This window comes from Grampus griseus (genome assembly GCF_964374135.1).
Source record: "Grampus griseus genome assembly, chromosome: 2".
Classification (NCBI taxonomy): domain Eukaryota; kingdom Metazoa; phylum Chordata; class Mammalia; order Artiodactyla; family Delphinidae; genus Grampus; species Grampus griseus.
This window is the reverse complement of record NC_139018.1, coordinates 38,134,985-38,152,454: the sequence shown is the minus strand read 5'-3', so window position 1 is coordinate 38,152,454 and position 17,470 is coordinate 38,134,985. Positions and strand designations below refer to the sequence as shown.

The following is a 17,470-nucleotide window of genomic DNA, read 5'->3' as shown; positions in this document are numbered from 1 at the left end:
ATTGCACTCAACAACCAATTCATCCACAGTCCTGATAATTACCATTGTTCCCACATCTCTCAAATGTTGTCAATATTGTATTAGCCAGCACATACCTTTCCACGTGTATCCCATCCCAATTCATCACAGAGGAGTCTTACTGAGTAACTGTGATGCTGCAGGATTTATGGCTCTCGTGGCCAACACGACTGCCTATGGCATTCCCGCTAAGCTTCTCATAAGATACCTATGGGTGATTTTATCCATTGGCCCCCTTAGATCCACTCTTCTCCTACCTGCTTCCCAGGCTGCCAACATTTATGAGCTGAACCAATGGGCTCCCTTACTCTCTGCCTTCCCATTTGCTTCGGCAGAAGATCAGGGCGTGGGAGCAGAGAGAGGCTGAAGTATTTGCTCACCTCCCTCCTTCCCAGGCCTCACATTGGTAATGGCTGCATCCTCCTACGAAAAGCCACAGCCCCTGTCAGGCATTCCTCTCCTACAGTTGTCTTTGGGGCCTGATCATCACTTCTTCCTGGTCCTTCGGCCTAGGTTACCCATTGCTTCAAACAAGTGTTTAGGAGTGTTTCACCACCCCCTTGTGGGTTTCCTCAACTCCGTCTTCACATTTGCAAATAGTCTCTTCATTGAATTCTCCTCAATATGCAACCGCAGTATATCGTTTGTTTCCCACCAGGAACCTTAAGGATGCTACAGTCATCTTTTCTCAAATTCTGGCAAGCCCTTCCTGCTTCTGCTTTTCCCCCTAAGTTTCTTTAAGAAGCAGCTTTTTCTCCCAGAAACTCCTGAGGGAAGTTCTTAGGGGTGGGTTGAAAACACCTGAGTGGTGCCCTCCAGTATTATCCTTAACTCCCGTTCTCCACCCCAGCAGAGAGCCCAAGGCACTCAAGTACTTCTCATGTTAGAGCAGCTCTCTTGCCTGCCAACAGATCTGCACTGAAGTTTGGGATGGATTTTGCTCTTGTCCTTTGTTCCTGGTCGTCCACCTCAGCATCCCAGTCCTGGACCATCAGTCCTAACATTTGCTTTACTGTTTTCATGGGGACTCATTGATTCCTCATTCAAGGAGGACCCCTGGTTCCTAGTGACGAAATGCCAGGGATGTAAATACAGATTGAGCCACCTTTGGGACTCATGGTACCCAGTCATCTGTCGGTGTCCCTTACTAAATATGACATCCTAAATTAATGTGCAAGTAAAAATAACCTCGCAGTTCATTTTAAGCGTGCTTGTTGTTGTTATTCCAAGGGTCTTAAAGATGAAAAAGACTTTTTTGAAAGTTTTCATGAATTCAAAAGACAGAGGACATGCTTTATTGGCATTAATACAGATTTTCCTGGCATAATGTGAAAAAGGAACAAGGTTCATTTCAACCCCAAAAATGTCAGAATTAAAGACACCTGTGTAACATTAGAGTTTTTTTTTTTTTTAAAGTCACAGAGAATCAGCTGCTGTAAGATTTTAGCAAGGGCAAGAGCTAGACAATCACAGACTTTTTCCTCTGAGTCAGCAGTACACTTTTACCCCTACAAACATGTAAAACTTTTGAGTTTAAAAAATTACAATTTAAATTTAAAATATGCCCAGTTGGAAAGAATAATTGTGATTGGTCATTTGGGGCATGGCTTTGGGAGAGCATCACATGAGTCTAAAAACATGAGTTTAGTTTCGTGAGGTTTTTTTTTTTTAAGTGTATATGATAGCTCTGATTACATATTTTTTTCTGAGTTTTTTTATTCACAAAGGGTTCTCTTTATAAGGATCTTAAAGGGACCTTGGGAATTTTGCTTGGGAAAAGAATCACCCAAATCCAGACACCTTTCCGTTTGAGCCTCTATCGTCCTCCCTTTTTTAATCTGAGCAGTCTCTATTCCTTGTGTCGGTAATTGCTCAGTTAAAAGGAAAAGAAAGTATTTTCTCTAAGGGAGCTTGCACCTGGATTTTCTTGGAGGCCATAAGGACTAAAACATTGGTTTTATTAATTTCTGGCGCTTTAATCATAAATCCAGCTGGAGACCCGTCATTATCTAAGACATGAGAATTTAAAGTCTTTCTAGGCCCGTCTCCTAATTATGCCCAATGCATTTAAAACATTGGCTTATTAAAAATCCAAATTGGAGGAGGGTTGTGATATATGAATTATGTTCTGAGATTCAAGGAAAAATTAATTTGCAGTGTGTGGACCAGAGAAATTATCTTAGCGAAGGCACAAATGTTGTTTTGCATTTTTAGCATAAGTATGCTGCCTCGGCCTGGCGCCTGAGGGTGGGTCAGGGAGACAGGTAACCTCCTCCACAAGTAGGGTCGAAATTAAACAGTCCTTGAGTGCAGGGGGTATAGCTGCTTGTGCTGCCCGTGCAGGTGGGTCCGTGAGGCCGCAGGCCGCCAGCTGTGTTCTGAGGGTCGCCCAGCTTCAGATGGTCTCACACTCCGTGGTGGCAGTGGAGCAGGCCCCACAGTCACAGCGGACAGCCACGGGGTAGGTGTAGAAGGGGTCGACTCCCGGGGCACAGTTGGGCAGCTTGACCGTCACCTGTTTTGTCTCATTGTAGGTACAGACTCGATGATGGGCTTCAATGTAGGGGGGTTCCAGAATGGGCTTCTGTCCCCACAGGTAGAAAACAGAAAACCCATTAGAACATAGCATCGTGTTTCATGTTCTTGACCATTTATCACTATCAGAGACTAGCTTGTTATTCGTTTCTTTACTTGTTAATACGTTTCCTCCCAGTAGAAAGCAAATTCCTGAAAGCAGGAAGGTGGTTTTGTTCACTCACGTATCCCGAACTGCCAGAAGAGCCCATGGCACAGAGTAGGTACTAAATAAATACTTAGCAAATGAATAGTCTTGATCATTGCAAAAGCCTTCTGACTGGTCCCCTCACTTCTTCTTTTACCCCCTATAGTCTATTTATGACAGGGCAGCCCCAAGAGATCCTTTTAAAATGTAAGATCCTATCTCCCCTCTGCTCAAAGCCGCTATGATTTCCTATCTCATTGGGAGCAAAAGTCAAAGATCTTACACTCACCCTCAAGACCCTACATCATCTTCCCTGCACCTTCACCTCTGACATGTCCCCAGTGACCCCGTCTTGCTGGCTTCCTCACTCTGCTCGAGCCGCAATAGTCTCCTGCTTTTTCCCCAAACCCACCAGGAACAGTGCCACCCCAGGACCTTTGCCCTTGCTAGTCCCTCTGCCTGGAACGCTCTTCTCCCTTGTGATTCACTCCTTCTTCGACCTTAGGTTTTTGTTCAAACGTCACCCTCCCAGGAAAGCCTTTTCTGACCGTCCTATTTAAAGTTGCCAAGTTTCCCCTCCCACGCTGCCACTTCCTCGCCCTCTTCCTGCTTTATTTTTCTCCGTAGCACTTGTCAACACCCTGTGACATATTATGCGTTTTATTTAGTTGTGTTGTATTTTTCCCACTCTAGAAAGAAAACTGCATTAAGACAAGGATTTTTGCCCGTTTTACTCACTGCTGTGCCTCTACTCCCTAGAGATACCTGGCACCCTGGAGGTTCTCAACAACTATTCGTTGAATCAGTGAAAGAAAACAGAGCAAGGCAGGTTCCTGAATGCCCTGTGCGCTGGTTCTGATAACCGAGGGATTCCCTTCCTTCCTTCACCTTTTAGAAATCATGCATCCAAAGTTCATTTTGATAAACAGAGCATACAGATCAGGAAACCAGCACAAAGTAGTAGTTAAAATCTCAAACCCTGCAGTCAGAGCCACTGAGCTTGAATCCCTGTTCTGCCACTTGCTGGAGACCTTGGAAAATCCACTTAACTTCTTGAAGCCTCAGATTCCTCAACTGTAAAACAAAATACCTTCCTCCCAGCCTTGCTGTGGAGATAAGGTAAGATGGTGTATGTAATACCTGCCGAGCACCAAGTAAGTGTTCAGTAAATGTAATCTATTGTTCTTATCAGAGCAATTATAAGAGTAAGGAAGTATTCAATAAGAATAAGAATAACAATGAACAAGCTTTCAGAGGACAACAGCTACACTTGTCCTGGGCAAATGAAATATGTTTAATGGAGGCCCAGGATGAAGTTCTTACATGCATCTCATGGAAATAATGGCTTTGCCTCTGTCAAGGACCATGCAGAAGAGTTGAACTCAATATGCACTTCTTCCTCCTATTTCTCAGGTAACATTTTACCCTTTCTCAGTTCGCTTCATGTCCTCTTACCCTCAGTAATCTGGAATCCCAGGCAGCATTGCCAGATAAAATACAGGATGCCCAGTAAAATTTGAATATCAAATAAACAACTATTTTTTTTAGTATAAGTATGTCCCAAATATTGCATGGGACAGACTTATATCAAAAAGAAAATAACAGTTGTTTATGTGACATTCAAATTTAAGTGGCCTCCTGGCTTGGTTTGGTTGGGCTTTTTGCGAACTCTGGTAACCCTAAACCCAGATCAGGAACAAAGGCTATTTTCAGCAATAGTTCCACCTTCAAAGTAAATCCAGCCACTTTGTCGTCATGAACACCCTTATTTTCAGACAGGCTTCCCAGTTAAATTACCAAAAATAAGTGCTTTGTATCTCAGAAACTTTCAGATTGTGGGGAAACTAAATCTCATTCTTTTATTTATTTTCTAGATGTCACCTCCCTTTTCAGAGCACAGTAAAGGCATAAATAAAAGCTTGCTGACATTAAGGAGAATCTCGCTCTTTCACAGTCTCAGTGCTTCCATTTCTCCAGTGAGAGCAGAGTCCCTAACCTCCTGCGGGTGACCATTACCCAATTAAAGCCGTTCACTGATTTATAAGGGCAAGAGAAGATGGGGTGAATTAAGGGGAAATGGTAACTTGAGATTTTGGCCCACAGAGAGCTCCCAATAGCCTGACACAGCTGTGAGCAGGGGAAGGCACTGCCAGACCACGCCCTGAATACAAGAAAGTTTCCCGCAGAAGTCTGATGTCACGTGACAGCCACAGTATCTGCAACAACCGAATTTTCATCTCACTGTTAGGTCTCAAGCCCCCAAATGATGGGAAAAAAATGAAGCGAGCTTGGTGGGGTCATTTCATTTAAGTTAGAGGTTTCACCACCATAATCCAATTCCAATCCCGGGGCCATAATTTTATCCAAGTGACAGCAGGTTGCTCTCTGAGTCCCTGAATAGAAGGACGCTTTTCCTAATGGCAGTGTCTTCTCATGGCGCTTGTGGGCTTCTAAGTTGGCTCAGTTAGGCGAGAGGATGCGTGACTCCAGGAGGGGATCCATCCCTTATAGTTCAACATTTACCGAATGCCTTGTTTGTACATGTCATTTGACAAGAGCTGTGAAAGGCACAAGAATGAACCTCTACCCTCGAAAAACTTAAAACCTACTGTGGGGAGTGGGGAGGAAGTAAGACAAAAAGTAGACGATGGACATGGGCTGAGCAGAGAGTCAGAAAAGGCTTAGGAGAGTGGGTACTGGAGACAGGCACCGAGGAATAAACACGAGCAGGAATATGAGAAAAGGACCAAAAGTATGATTTCATGAGGAGCTTTGAATAAAACCTTTAAAATCCAGTCTCTTCGCAGACGTAGAGAATGGACTTGAGGACACGGGGAGGGGGAAGGGTAAGCTGGGATGAAGTGAGAGAGCGGCATGGACATATATACACTCCCAAATGAAAAATAGATAGCTAGTGGGAAGCAGCCGCATAGCACAGGGAGATCAGCTCTGTGCTTTGTGACCACCGAGAGGGGTGGGATAGGGAGGGTGGGAGGGAGACGCAAGAGGGAGGGGATGTGGGGGTATACACATGCATATAGCTGATTCACTTTGTTATACAGCAGAAACTAACACATCATTGTAAAACAACTATACTCCAATAAAGATGTTTAAAAAAAACAAAGAGGGCTTCCCTGGTGGTGCAGTGGTTGAGGGTCCGCCTGCCGATGCGGGGGTCCAGGAAGATACCACATGCCGCGGAGCGGCTGGGCCCGTGAGCCATGGCCGCTGAGCCTGCGTGTCCGGAGCCTGTGCTCCGCAACGGGAGAGACCACAGTGGTGAGAGGCCCTCGTACCGCAAAAAAAAAAAAATCCAATCTCTTAGGCAGAACTAAGAATATGTGTAGTCACTGGGGAAACAGGCAGACGCCATATTGCTGAGGACCTTAAAAGTTGGTTATTGAATTTGCAGTACTTGGTGGTCATTAACAGTTTTTGGAGTCAGGGTGACAAAATCAGATCTAGTGCTTCACTAGGAGCCAACTCCAGCCCTAGTGGGAAGAGGCAGCAGTCACTATACGGTGTGATCTGATGGGATGCTGAAAGGCCCTGTTTCTCCTCACACCTCAAACATCTCCTCCTCTCAGCCCAGTAGGGTTCTAATTTTGAGATTTTTATCCCATTTTAAATGTATTGTCTCTTAAAAAGCTGGATATAATAGTATATGAAGGGCCTTAACGGATCTGTCAGTGATAATCCCTGAGGGGCCCCAGGAATTACTCTAGGGGGTGGGAAGAGAGTAGGGTTGTGGATGAGGCACTGAAGGAGGGGCTGAGGACCCGCCCTCACCTGCTATTTAGCTCAGGGCCTCTGTCGGTAACTGGCTGGCCTTTTCACTGGTGGAGGAATACAGGGAAGAGTTTGGGTTACAAGCTTGCACCAAGAATTTACTCCGAACTTTCCACTGACCCCCTACATGACTGCAGTCAGCCACCAATTGAATTCTTCCATGTCATCTATAAAATGGGTAGAAAGATAGCACATCTTGACCTCCCAGAGATGATTCCCCAATAGACAACCCTGTGTCAATCAAATTATTAATTTTATCAATGCTTTGTTAGATGGGCAGTATCTTGTTTTTTTCAGATTATTTTTGGAGGATACCATGTAGCTGTTTTGTATTTGTTTGTTTGTTTGATCCACAGGAAAATGTAGACACCCCAGCTCTAACTCATTTGATTAAAAAGTGAATACTTGGGCTTCCCTGGTGGCGCAGTGGTTGAGAGTCTGCCTGCCGATGCAGGGGACATGGGTTCGTGCCCCGGTCCGGGAAGATCCCACATGCCGCGGAGCGGCTTGGCCCATGCGCCATGGACGCTGAGCCTGCGCATCTGGAGCCTGTGCTCCGCAACGGGAGAGGCCACAACAGTGGGAGGCCCGCACACCGTAAAAAAAAAAAAAAAAAAAAAAAAGTGAATACTTAAGAACCAGGCCAAGGGGCTGACCCTGAAGGCATTGCCACCTAGGCCTGTCTTGGGACTCACCTCCCAGGTTTCACAGCGGCCCCAGCAGGCATCCGTGGTGATCCGAAGGCCCCTGCAGCCGGGCTTCTTGGCCAGGAAAGTAAACTCTCTCACCGCACAGCCCACAAACGTGTGCAGGTTCCCGCCGGAGGTGCTGAGGACACAGCCGCAGCCAGCCAGGAGGAGGAGGGCCGCAGGGCCAAGGAAGAGGTATGCCAGCCTCATACTGTTCCCCGAGAGGGAGAGGAAAGAGAGTTTATTAACAGATCCAGCTGCCTCCATGGGACTGCCATCAATGTGCTGGTCGCTATCAAAGGGACATCGCTCTTAGGATTTCAGGAGAAATGAGCCAAGAAATTGTAAGTGCCCACAGACTCCAACACAAATGCCCAGTGTTTCCTCCAAGTGGCTCCAATGTGGATTCCACGGACCCACTGAGCTCACTAGACATCCAACCCTCCAAGGGCATCCTCAGGCTTTTCCTTATAGCATTCCACCTGCTGGACTTGACTTGTGGGTGAAAGAAGTTTGTCCCAATCGTCTCTTCAAAATGAACACAGATTATGAGTAACACCAAAAGTAATGCATATCCTAACATAATACAGGGATATACACAAATTCTTATTCAGATCAGGGTATTTGGAATTATGTTACATGCTTTGCTCACAATTATATTTCCAACATCATGGGTGGGGAATGGAGGGCGGAGGTAAATAAACAATAATTGTATGCCCCATACGTATTGCTACTAACCCAACCCACCACAAAACTTGGATATGCAGATGTGAATCCTCACACCTGACTTGGTGGCCATTCATAAGAATGTGTCCTACTTGCTACAAATTCCCTCTGGGCTAACCTCCACTCTAATAGGCACCTCGTAGTGAGTGAACTTAAAGCCAAATGATGGAAAGCATCACGGGTATTTAAAACATAACCCCTGTCAACTACCAATCTACTGTCTATCCTCTCTGGGTCTTGGTCATTTCCTGTGCTTTTTCAGGAGCCAGAATCACTCCTTTCATGCTTGGCCCACCAGACGGAACATACCTGGATGTTGAAATGAGGGTGGACACTACACTTATAGAACACCCCCAGTTCATTATGACTTAAAACTGGCTGCAAAGTTATTTATTCCCAAACTGATCTCCCAGTTCCTACTTCTGATCTGCCACCTTAGCAAGGCTATCTGGACTCACCCTCAAGTAGAATGAAGTTACAAGCATGGAGAAGCACTTACCTGATTTTACTGGAGCTGCCTCTTCTTTAAAGCTGAAACCTGCACCCAAGGCTTTGGAAAGTCACGATGAGCGGTACAAGTCTGCTCTGGGTAAATGCCTCTACCCTCTGTTACTGGGCTGCTTGATTGCTCAAATATATAGGAAAGGTCTCGTCAATCAAAACAAAAGGGAGGCAGAGCCTTACAGGAACCGCTAAACACATCAAAGCCTTGGGATATAAAGCCATTCTCTATTTTCCAAAAGTGATTAACTTAAAGGGTGTTGTTCTGTTTCTTAACATCGCCTACTGAAACAGAAAGTTACCTTGGTGGGTGACATAATCCTAGGGAAACAGTCAAAGGTAGTTCACCTGGCTCTGGGAGACCAAGTGCACTGGGGCAAGATGGATTAGATTTTCCTTCGTGGTAACCACAACTTTCCTTCGAAACAGGAGGCAGTCACCAGCAGCTCAGGGCAAACTCTTTTTCCTTTAACTCACAACACATTTCAATAGATTGAAAGATAACAAGACAATAATTCTTCCTGGAGAGAACATGGGATCGCTAACTGAAAGGATGGAAATCACAGTGAGAAGAAACATTTGAATGTCTTAAAATGAGTTAAGGATTAGATCATATCAATAACACTTTAAAATGAATCACACAGGAAAAAAATATTAAGATGTTCAACACGATTATCTTCCAGCATGGTACTTAAAAATGACTTTTTTTCTAAGTAGCTTTCAGCATTTTTCACATTTTCTACTTGGGGCAGGCTTTTGTAATAGAAAGTCAAGAATATTGATACTTTAAAAATTAATAAACCAATAAGTATCCATTTGTGCTGCATGTAAGGATATTCAATGCTGTTGTAATGGAACTGTTTCATTTGATTTCAGGTTCTTAAAAGTCTAAACTAAGAATGAAATGGTATTCCTTATGAGTGTGAGATACAGTTTATATTCCAGTCTGCAACTGTAGCATGTAAATGGATGAAAAAACCTCATTGTTCATGGCATTATTCGGGGTGCTCTAAAAAATAAATGAAGCAAACATCATTCTTGCCTTTAGGAGTTTACATATCATAGCTAATAATGACATAGCCCGAGCCATTTAAGATGCACATTAAATAAATAAATGATACAAAATAAAGAAGTTAAAACATTTCTATTTTCTGCAAAGAAAGGTGTTCTTTAAATAAACATGCTACTCATTAAGGGTTTGATTTTTCTTTCAAAACATATAATAACCCTTAGTGAATCTATCACTATACCATCAATAGACCCATCTCTAGGGTCAGATTATTATATATATTTTATAGAAATTGAACTAGGCTTGGAATAAAGGACTTTCTTCAGCCCTTCAGCCTGTGAGTAGCATAACCAGACCTGGGGTACTATAGGGACAGACTGCTTACCTGGTGTGAGAGTCCTAACTTGCTGGGCCAAGAGCTAGCCAACCAGCGGTGAGCTGCCATCCTGACCTGAGACTGTTCAACCCTTTTAGATGAGACCTGAAACTTTCATACCTGTGTCTGCAATGTCACAAGATAAAGAAAGACAACAAAGGGAGGCCAAGAGTACCATTCTTTCACAATCCCCAACTTCCTTATAATGCAGAGCTGTGGCATCCTGACTACTCCCCGTCAGCATTAACTTCATAAGGATGACAACTTACAGTCACTGAGCACCTCCTATGTACCAGACTCCATGGTATCTGCTGTGCTCTGACATATGTTGTCTCTAAATCTTATAACAATTCTGTAAATCAAAGATTAATTAATCTCCTTTTTTCCATTGGGAGAAATGGAGACTCAGTTATTTTCTAAGCTACCTGCCTTCAAAGCCTTTGACAGCACTGAGGATGGCAAATAGGTTTGTTTCATCCCCGTAATCAACTGCAGTCAATTGAAGGTGCCGCCTGGAACACTGTGTTAAGAAAGGCCCTTGGGGCTTCCCTGGTGGCGCAGAGGTTGAGAGTCCGCCTGACAATGCAGGGGACGCGGGTTCGTGCCCCAGTCCGGGAGGATCCCGCATGCCGCGGAGCGGCTGGGCCCGTGAGCCATGGCTGCGCGTCCGGAGCCTGTGCTCCGCAATGGGAAAGGCCACAGCAGTGAGAGGCCCGTGTACCGCAAAAAAAAAAAAAAAAGAAAGGCCCTTGAATCCATTCCCAGTGCAGAAGGCTGTGGCCCAGCAACATCATCATGAGTGTAGGAAAGGGGAATGGTATACCGATGCCACCATTTTGCAGTCCGTGCACTGTGCCATGCCACCTGCCTCTCTAGAGGCAGTGAGAGGTTGCTGTGTGATTTCTAAGGCTACTTAAGGCCCTGATACCTGCAGAATATCTCAGGATCTCTATCTGCCACCTTCCTTTCCATTTAGCCTGTATCTGCCACCTTCCCTTCCATTCCTGTTGATGTTCCCACCACTAAAGTCCCTCTCTTGTTGTAGCAAAGATGTGCGCAATGTCTCCAAGCACAGGCCCTAAGGAATCTTCTCTCATCTTGTTCCATTATCTTCACATGTATTCATTGTTACCTTGGAGGATGAGTCACAAGATACAAGTTCACTAGGGGTAAGGAGAGGGGAGAAGGGGCGTAGGAGAGCAATCATCTTGAGGTCTAGGGGAGCGTGAAAACAGAGGAATGAGCTGAGTGTCAGTGCCTTGAAAGGTTGTGGCCTGGTCCAGGGTGGGCAGCCCCAGACAGGGAGGACTAGGGAGTGTACAATCTGTGCAGGAGATGGAGATATTGCAAGAGCCTGGTAGCTCCCTTCCCTGGCCTAGCCATACTGATTCTCAGTGGCACAACTTCTTTCGTGAATGCCTTGGGCAAGTTACTTCTCTCAGCCTCAGTTTCCTCTTCTGCAACATGATGGGGTTGGACCCTATGACTCATAAGGTCCTTCCTAGCACCAGCATTTAAAGGTTTGCAAAACTATTTATGAAGATAACAAGCTGAGGGCAAGTCAGATGGAGAATCCAAAGGTTCAGATTATCTTAAAGTCATCTAGATTTGTGTTTGTTTGACTCTGACACCTGCCAGCTTGTGATCTTGGAGTCTCATAACACACTGAGTTTGTTTTCTACAAAACTGAAAATGCCTCCTTCATAGGGTTCATGTGAGCCTCCTACAAAATAATGTCTATAAATTTCTTATCTCAGTGCTTGAGATCTGATAAGCAGGCAATAAATGTTTTACTTTTTTCCCCATCATCATCGTGTGTACCTGTAAGAAAGAAAAATCTGCCAATAAAAAATTATGTCCATTAATTATTAGGCATATCCTGATTTCAAAGGTATTAAATGTGAAAAAAAAATAGGAGTCTGAAAATACAGGAAGCAAAGTCTTTGGAGGCTAGGAGACCTTCTCAGCATTCTAAAACCAGGAGACATGGGTAGGTACCAACCATGCTTCCCCACAGTCTGTGATGTTTTGAGCTGACACTGAAATTGACACATTTTTAAGTAGGAAAAAAGGTCTGACATATTAGATTTAATTTTTAAGGTCCAAATCTCACACTTCATGGATGCAAACTTTACCACAGTACCAAGTTTTAATATATTAATAAATCGTCATGAATACTCCCAAACAATTTCAGTTCTGCCCAAGGATGGAGTCAAACTAACTGAGCCAACCTCTGTCCCACAGGTACTAAGTGAGGGCCCACAAGAACTCTGCTGTCTGCTGCATCACTTACAATGATCTCTTAAGAGTTGAGAAAAGACATGCGTGCTCTGATACATTTCTCCACGTTGTCCTCTCAGAATTCACAATGCTCTGTCCAAGGACCAAATTAATTAGCATGATGCCTCCTATAGATGAATGAAAAAGCCACAAATGAAGTTATGTGTTTCAAGGAAGTAAAAGAATTAATGATTTTCTGCAAACAGATACAAGAAAGGTCAGCCTTGGATTTTACAAAGTTGAATTTTGCTTTTAATATCCCTTATTCAGTTGGGAAAAAAACTCTGGGATTACAAACGAAGATGAATGGTGAAGTCCTGAAAGAAATTAATTTTATTGAAAAGTCATTTATTCCTTTGGAAGCACTGGGCATTTGTGGGACAGCTCTTCATTTTATTGATTTAAAGGGGTAACATTTGCCCTAGATGATGGTGCAGTTGCTATGGTAACGTTTTTTTCTAATGAGACTAAAAATAATGAAGCCTGTGTATGATTTACTAAGGCAAGTCAAGCCTTTCTCCACAACTTTCTGAAAGAAGTATCTGTCAGTTGTCACAGATTTATTTCAGATTAAGGGGAACATGGTTTAGGAGCTGAAGTGGAATGTTTTTATTTCCGCCTGACTCTTCCACTTTTGAATGTCATAGATTTGCAGGGCATGGCAGACACATGCCCAATAGAGAGGAACAGAGAGGAGCTTAATGAGTCACAAAGAATCATTCTTTATTTCAAGTGCATCCTGTATTCTCATTGGAATGAGTCCACAAAGCTGCTGGGTCCCCAAATCCTTCATTTGTAATTCCCTAGGCGGTCGCACAGACAAGGCCAAGGTTGTTGTTAGCTAAGCTTTGAAGCAACAGCACCTCATTTGTTAGTTATTGGCTTTGTCCCAGAAAAAGGTTCCTAGGATCACAGCCCCAGAATGCGTGCGTGTGCCTGTGTGCACCAATGCTTATGCTTGAGAGATGGAGCAGGGTGATGGGAGAGTGGAGATAGAGAAGAGGAGAGCTGTTCTACTCTCCAGCGTTCTCATTATATAACTTAACACATATTTATTAAGCTACTACCATGTGCCAGGCACTGTCTAACACTGAAGTCACTGGGTTCATTAAAAATAAATAAATAAAAAGATGATGTTGAGAGGCATGAAGGTGAAATAGATAATAACTAAGAGTAATGATAGATTTCCTTCCTCCTTCCCTTTCTTTATCTCCTCTTCCTTCCTTCTTTCTGTCCTTCCATATTTTATTGAATGTTACCGTGTGTCAGACACATGCTAAGTACATGTGATGCAAATATGAACAGAGCTAAGAACCTGCCCCCAAAGAGTCAAAAGTCTAGCGAGGGTGATAAATAAACCAACATACATATGGCCCAGATATTGTACTCTTGGGCATTTATCCCAGAGATATGGAAATTTATGTTCCCGTAAAAACCTGTACACATTTTCATGGCAGCTTTTTCATAATAATCCCAAACTGGAAACAACTCAGGTGTCCTTCAACAGGTGAATGGTTAAACAAACTGTGGTCCATCCATATCATGGAATCCTACACAGCAATAATAGGGAATGAACACACAACAACTCATGAATCTCTGGAGAATCATGGGGAGTGAAAAAGCCAGTCTTAAAAAGTTATATACTGTATGATTCCATTTATATAACATTCTTGAAATGACAAGATTCTAGAGATGGAGAACAGACTAGTGGTTGCCAGTGGTCAAGGAGACCCAGAGATAGGAAGGAAGTGGGTGTGGTTACAAGGGGCAAATGTAGGATTTTTGTGATGATAGAAATGTTCTGCTCTTGACCGTGGTGGTAAATAAATGAACAAAACATGTAATAAAACTGCATAGATTAAATATACACACATACATAGATATAAGTAAACTGAGTAAATGTAAACAAGATGGGTGATTATATCAATGTCAATACCCTGATAATATAATATTGTACTACAGTTTTAAGTACAAAAAACACTGAGGGAAACTGGATGAATGGGACACAGGATGTCTCTGTATGAATAAATGAGTCCTGTGGATGTAATGTTCATAATGATGACTATAGTTAGCAACACTGTATTGTATATTTGAAAGTTGAAAAGAGAGTAGATCTTCAAAGTTCTCATCACAAGAAAAAATATTTTGTAACTATGTGTAGTGAGGGATGTTAACTAAACTTAATGTAGTAATCATTTTATATATGAGATCATCATGTATCACTAAAACTAATACAATGTTAATGTCAAATATATCTCAATATTTTAATGAAAAAAGTATTCTTCATAAAAAAAGTTAATTTTAAGTATTACTGTTAAGAAATAAAAAGAATTAGAAGCTTAAAAAAATAAATCAGTATAACATTAAGTGGGATAAGTGCAGTGGTAAAAATGGAGATAGGGTGCTAGGAGACCTTAGATTATTTCCTATCGAGGTGACTCTAGCAAGTTGGGAGAGAATTCATCTCAGGCAGAGGAAACCACACGACTCCACCATTAGAGTTAAGAGCAGACTCTTTTGACATGATACTATATATAGAAAACCCTAAAGACTCCACACAAAAACTACTAGAACTGATCAAACAAATTCAGCAAGGTAACAGAATACAAGATTAACATACAGAAGTCAGTTGCACTTCTTTACACTAACAATGAAATATCAGAAAGGGAATGTAAAAAAACAAATCGCATCAAAAAAGTAAAATACTTAGGAATAAACCTGACCAAGGAGGTAAAAGACTTTTATGCTGAGAACTATAAAACATTTATAAAGGAAATTTAAGATGATTCAAAGAAATGGAAAGATATCCCATGCTCTTGGATTGGAAGACTTAATATTACTAAAATGGCCATACTACCCAAAGCAATGTACAGATTTAATGCAATCCCTATCAAATTACCCATGACATTTTTCACAGAACTAGAACAAGTAAGTCTAAAATTTATATGGAACCATAAAAGACACAGAATTGCCAAAACAATCCTAAGGAAAAGGAACAAAGCAGGAGGCATAACGCTCCCAGGCTTCAGACTATACTACAAAGCTACAGTAATCAAAACAGCATGATATTGGCACAAAAACTGACATATGAATCAACGGAACAGAATAGAGAGCCCAGAAATAAACCCACACATCTACAGTCAATTAATCTTCAACAAAGGAGGCAAGAATATACAATGGGAAAAAGACAGTCTCTTCAGCAAGTGGTGTTGGGAAAGTTGGACAGCCACGTGTAAATAAATGAAGTTAGAACACTCCCTCATACCATACACAAAAATAAACTCAAAATGGCTTAAAGACTTAAATATAAGACATGACACCATAAAACTTCTAGAAGAGTACATAGGCAAACATTCTCTGACATAAATCTTACCAATGTTTTCTTAGGTCAGTCTCCCAAAGCAATTGAAATAAAAACAAAAATAACCAAATGGGACCTAATAAAACTTATAAGCTTTTGCACAGCAAAGGAAACCATAAACAAGATGAAAAGACAACCTACAGAATGGGAGAAAATATTTGCAAACGATGCGACCAACAATTTCCAAAATATACAAACAGCTCATACAACTCAACAATAACAACAAAAAAACAAACAACCCAACTGAAAAATGGGCAGAAGACCTAAATAGACATTTCTCCAAAGAAGACATACAGGTGGCCAAAGGGCACATGAAAAGATTCTCAACATCACTAGTTATTAGAGAATTGCAAATCAAAACTACACCTGACATCAATCTGAATGGCCATCATTAAAAAGTCTACAAATAACAAATGCTGGGGAGGGTGTGGAGAAAAGGGAACCCTCCTATACTGTTGGGAATGTTAGCTGGCACAGCCGCTATGGAAAACAGCATAGACGTTCCTCAAAAATCTAAAAATAGAGTTGCAATATGATCCAGCAATCCCACTCCTGGACAGATATCTGGACAAAACTATAACTCAAAAAGACACATGCACCCCTATGTTCATAGCAGCACTATTCATAATAGCCAAGACATGGAAACAACCTAAATGTCCATCAACAGGGGAATAGATAAAGGAGTTGTGATACATACATACAATGGAATATTACTCAGCCATAAAAAAGAATGAAATATTGCCATTTGCAGCAACATGGATGCAACTAGAGATTACCATACTAAGTGAAGTCATTCAGAAAGACAAATACCATATTATATCACTTATATGTGGAATCTAAAATACGACACAAATGAACTTATGTATGAAACAGAAACAGACTCACAGACGTAGAGAACAGACTTGTGGTTGCCAAGGGGAGGGGGAAGAGATGGAGTGGGAATTTGGGGTCAGCAGATACAAAGTAGTATACAAAGAATGGATAAACAACAAGGTACTACTCTACAGCACAGGGAACTGTATTTAATATTCTGTGATACACCATAATGGAAAAAGAATGTATGTATAGGTATAACTGAATCACTTTGCTCTCCAGCAATTAACAAAACACATTACTGTGTATAGTAAATCAACTATATTCCAAAAAAAATTATTTTAAAAGAGCAGACTCTTCATCTGTCTTGCTCACTGCTATTTCTCCAAGGCCTAAAACACTGCCTGGCTCACAGTTAATTATCAAAAACTGTTCACTGAATGAATAATAAAGATGTGGAAGAGGATGTGGTGAGTTTTGGAAGCTACAAGGAGTCATCATGATTGAGCATAGAGTGTGTTTAGGAGGATAGACAGGGATGAGAATGGTTGCAGAAGATGGGCTACGGGTCAGGTACTCTGAAGGGTTCAACCTTTATTCCAACATAAAGTAGGAGCCAAGAAAGATCCTGTGAGCACAGTGAGGAGACAGACTGGAACAAAGACACCAGCTGGGGAGGTTGCTGTGGCGATCCAGGTGAGTCCTTTGCTTACAGTCTCGTATGTTAGAAGTCCTTCAGTATAAGTCCTATGTCCAAAACGGAGGTGTCCAATAGCAATAGAATTCAAGCCACATACGCAATTTTAAATTTCTAGTAGCCATATTAAGAAAATCAAAGGAAAAGGTGAAATTAATTATAATAATTAATTCCAGCGTGTTAAAATCTAGAAATAAGATTGTACCCAATATTATCATATAATCAACATGTAATCAAAATAAAACGTTATTCATGAAATTCTTTATACTCTTTTTACATCCTTTTCTTATACTAAGTCTTTGGAGTCTGATCTGTATTGATGTGTATCATTGACAACACATCTCAGTTCAAAGCAGCCACATTTCAAGTGCTTAAGAGCTACATGCCCTAGCTACCATATCGAACAGCATAGGTCTAATGGACAGATGGTGCTACCCAGTGGCAAGGAATAATTATTTGAACTTCTTCTAGACCCTTTCCATGTGGCAC

The 17,470-nt window shown here is 42.0% G+C and overlaps 1 protein-coding gene across 1 annotated transcript; it reads right to left on the bottom strand.

Annotated features, from left to right (window-relative positions):
* Nucleotides 1-2,413: 2,413 nt before the first annotated feature.
* GPHB5 (glycoprotein hormone subunit beta 5) lies at nucleotides 2,414-7,428 on the bottom strand (the record flags this gene model as incomplete). Its single annotated transcript, XM_082649563.1, has 2 exons — nucleotides 2,414-2,602; nucleotides 7,225-7,428. 2 exons carry the CDS (start codon nucleotides 7,426-7,428, stop codon nucleotides 2,414-2,416), a joined length of 393 nt encoding a protein of 130 aa, XP_082505689.1.
* Between the last annotated feature and the right edge of the window lie 10,042 nt (nucleotides 7,429-17,470).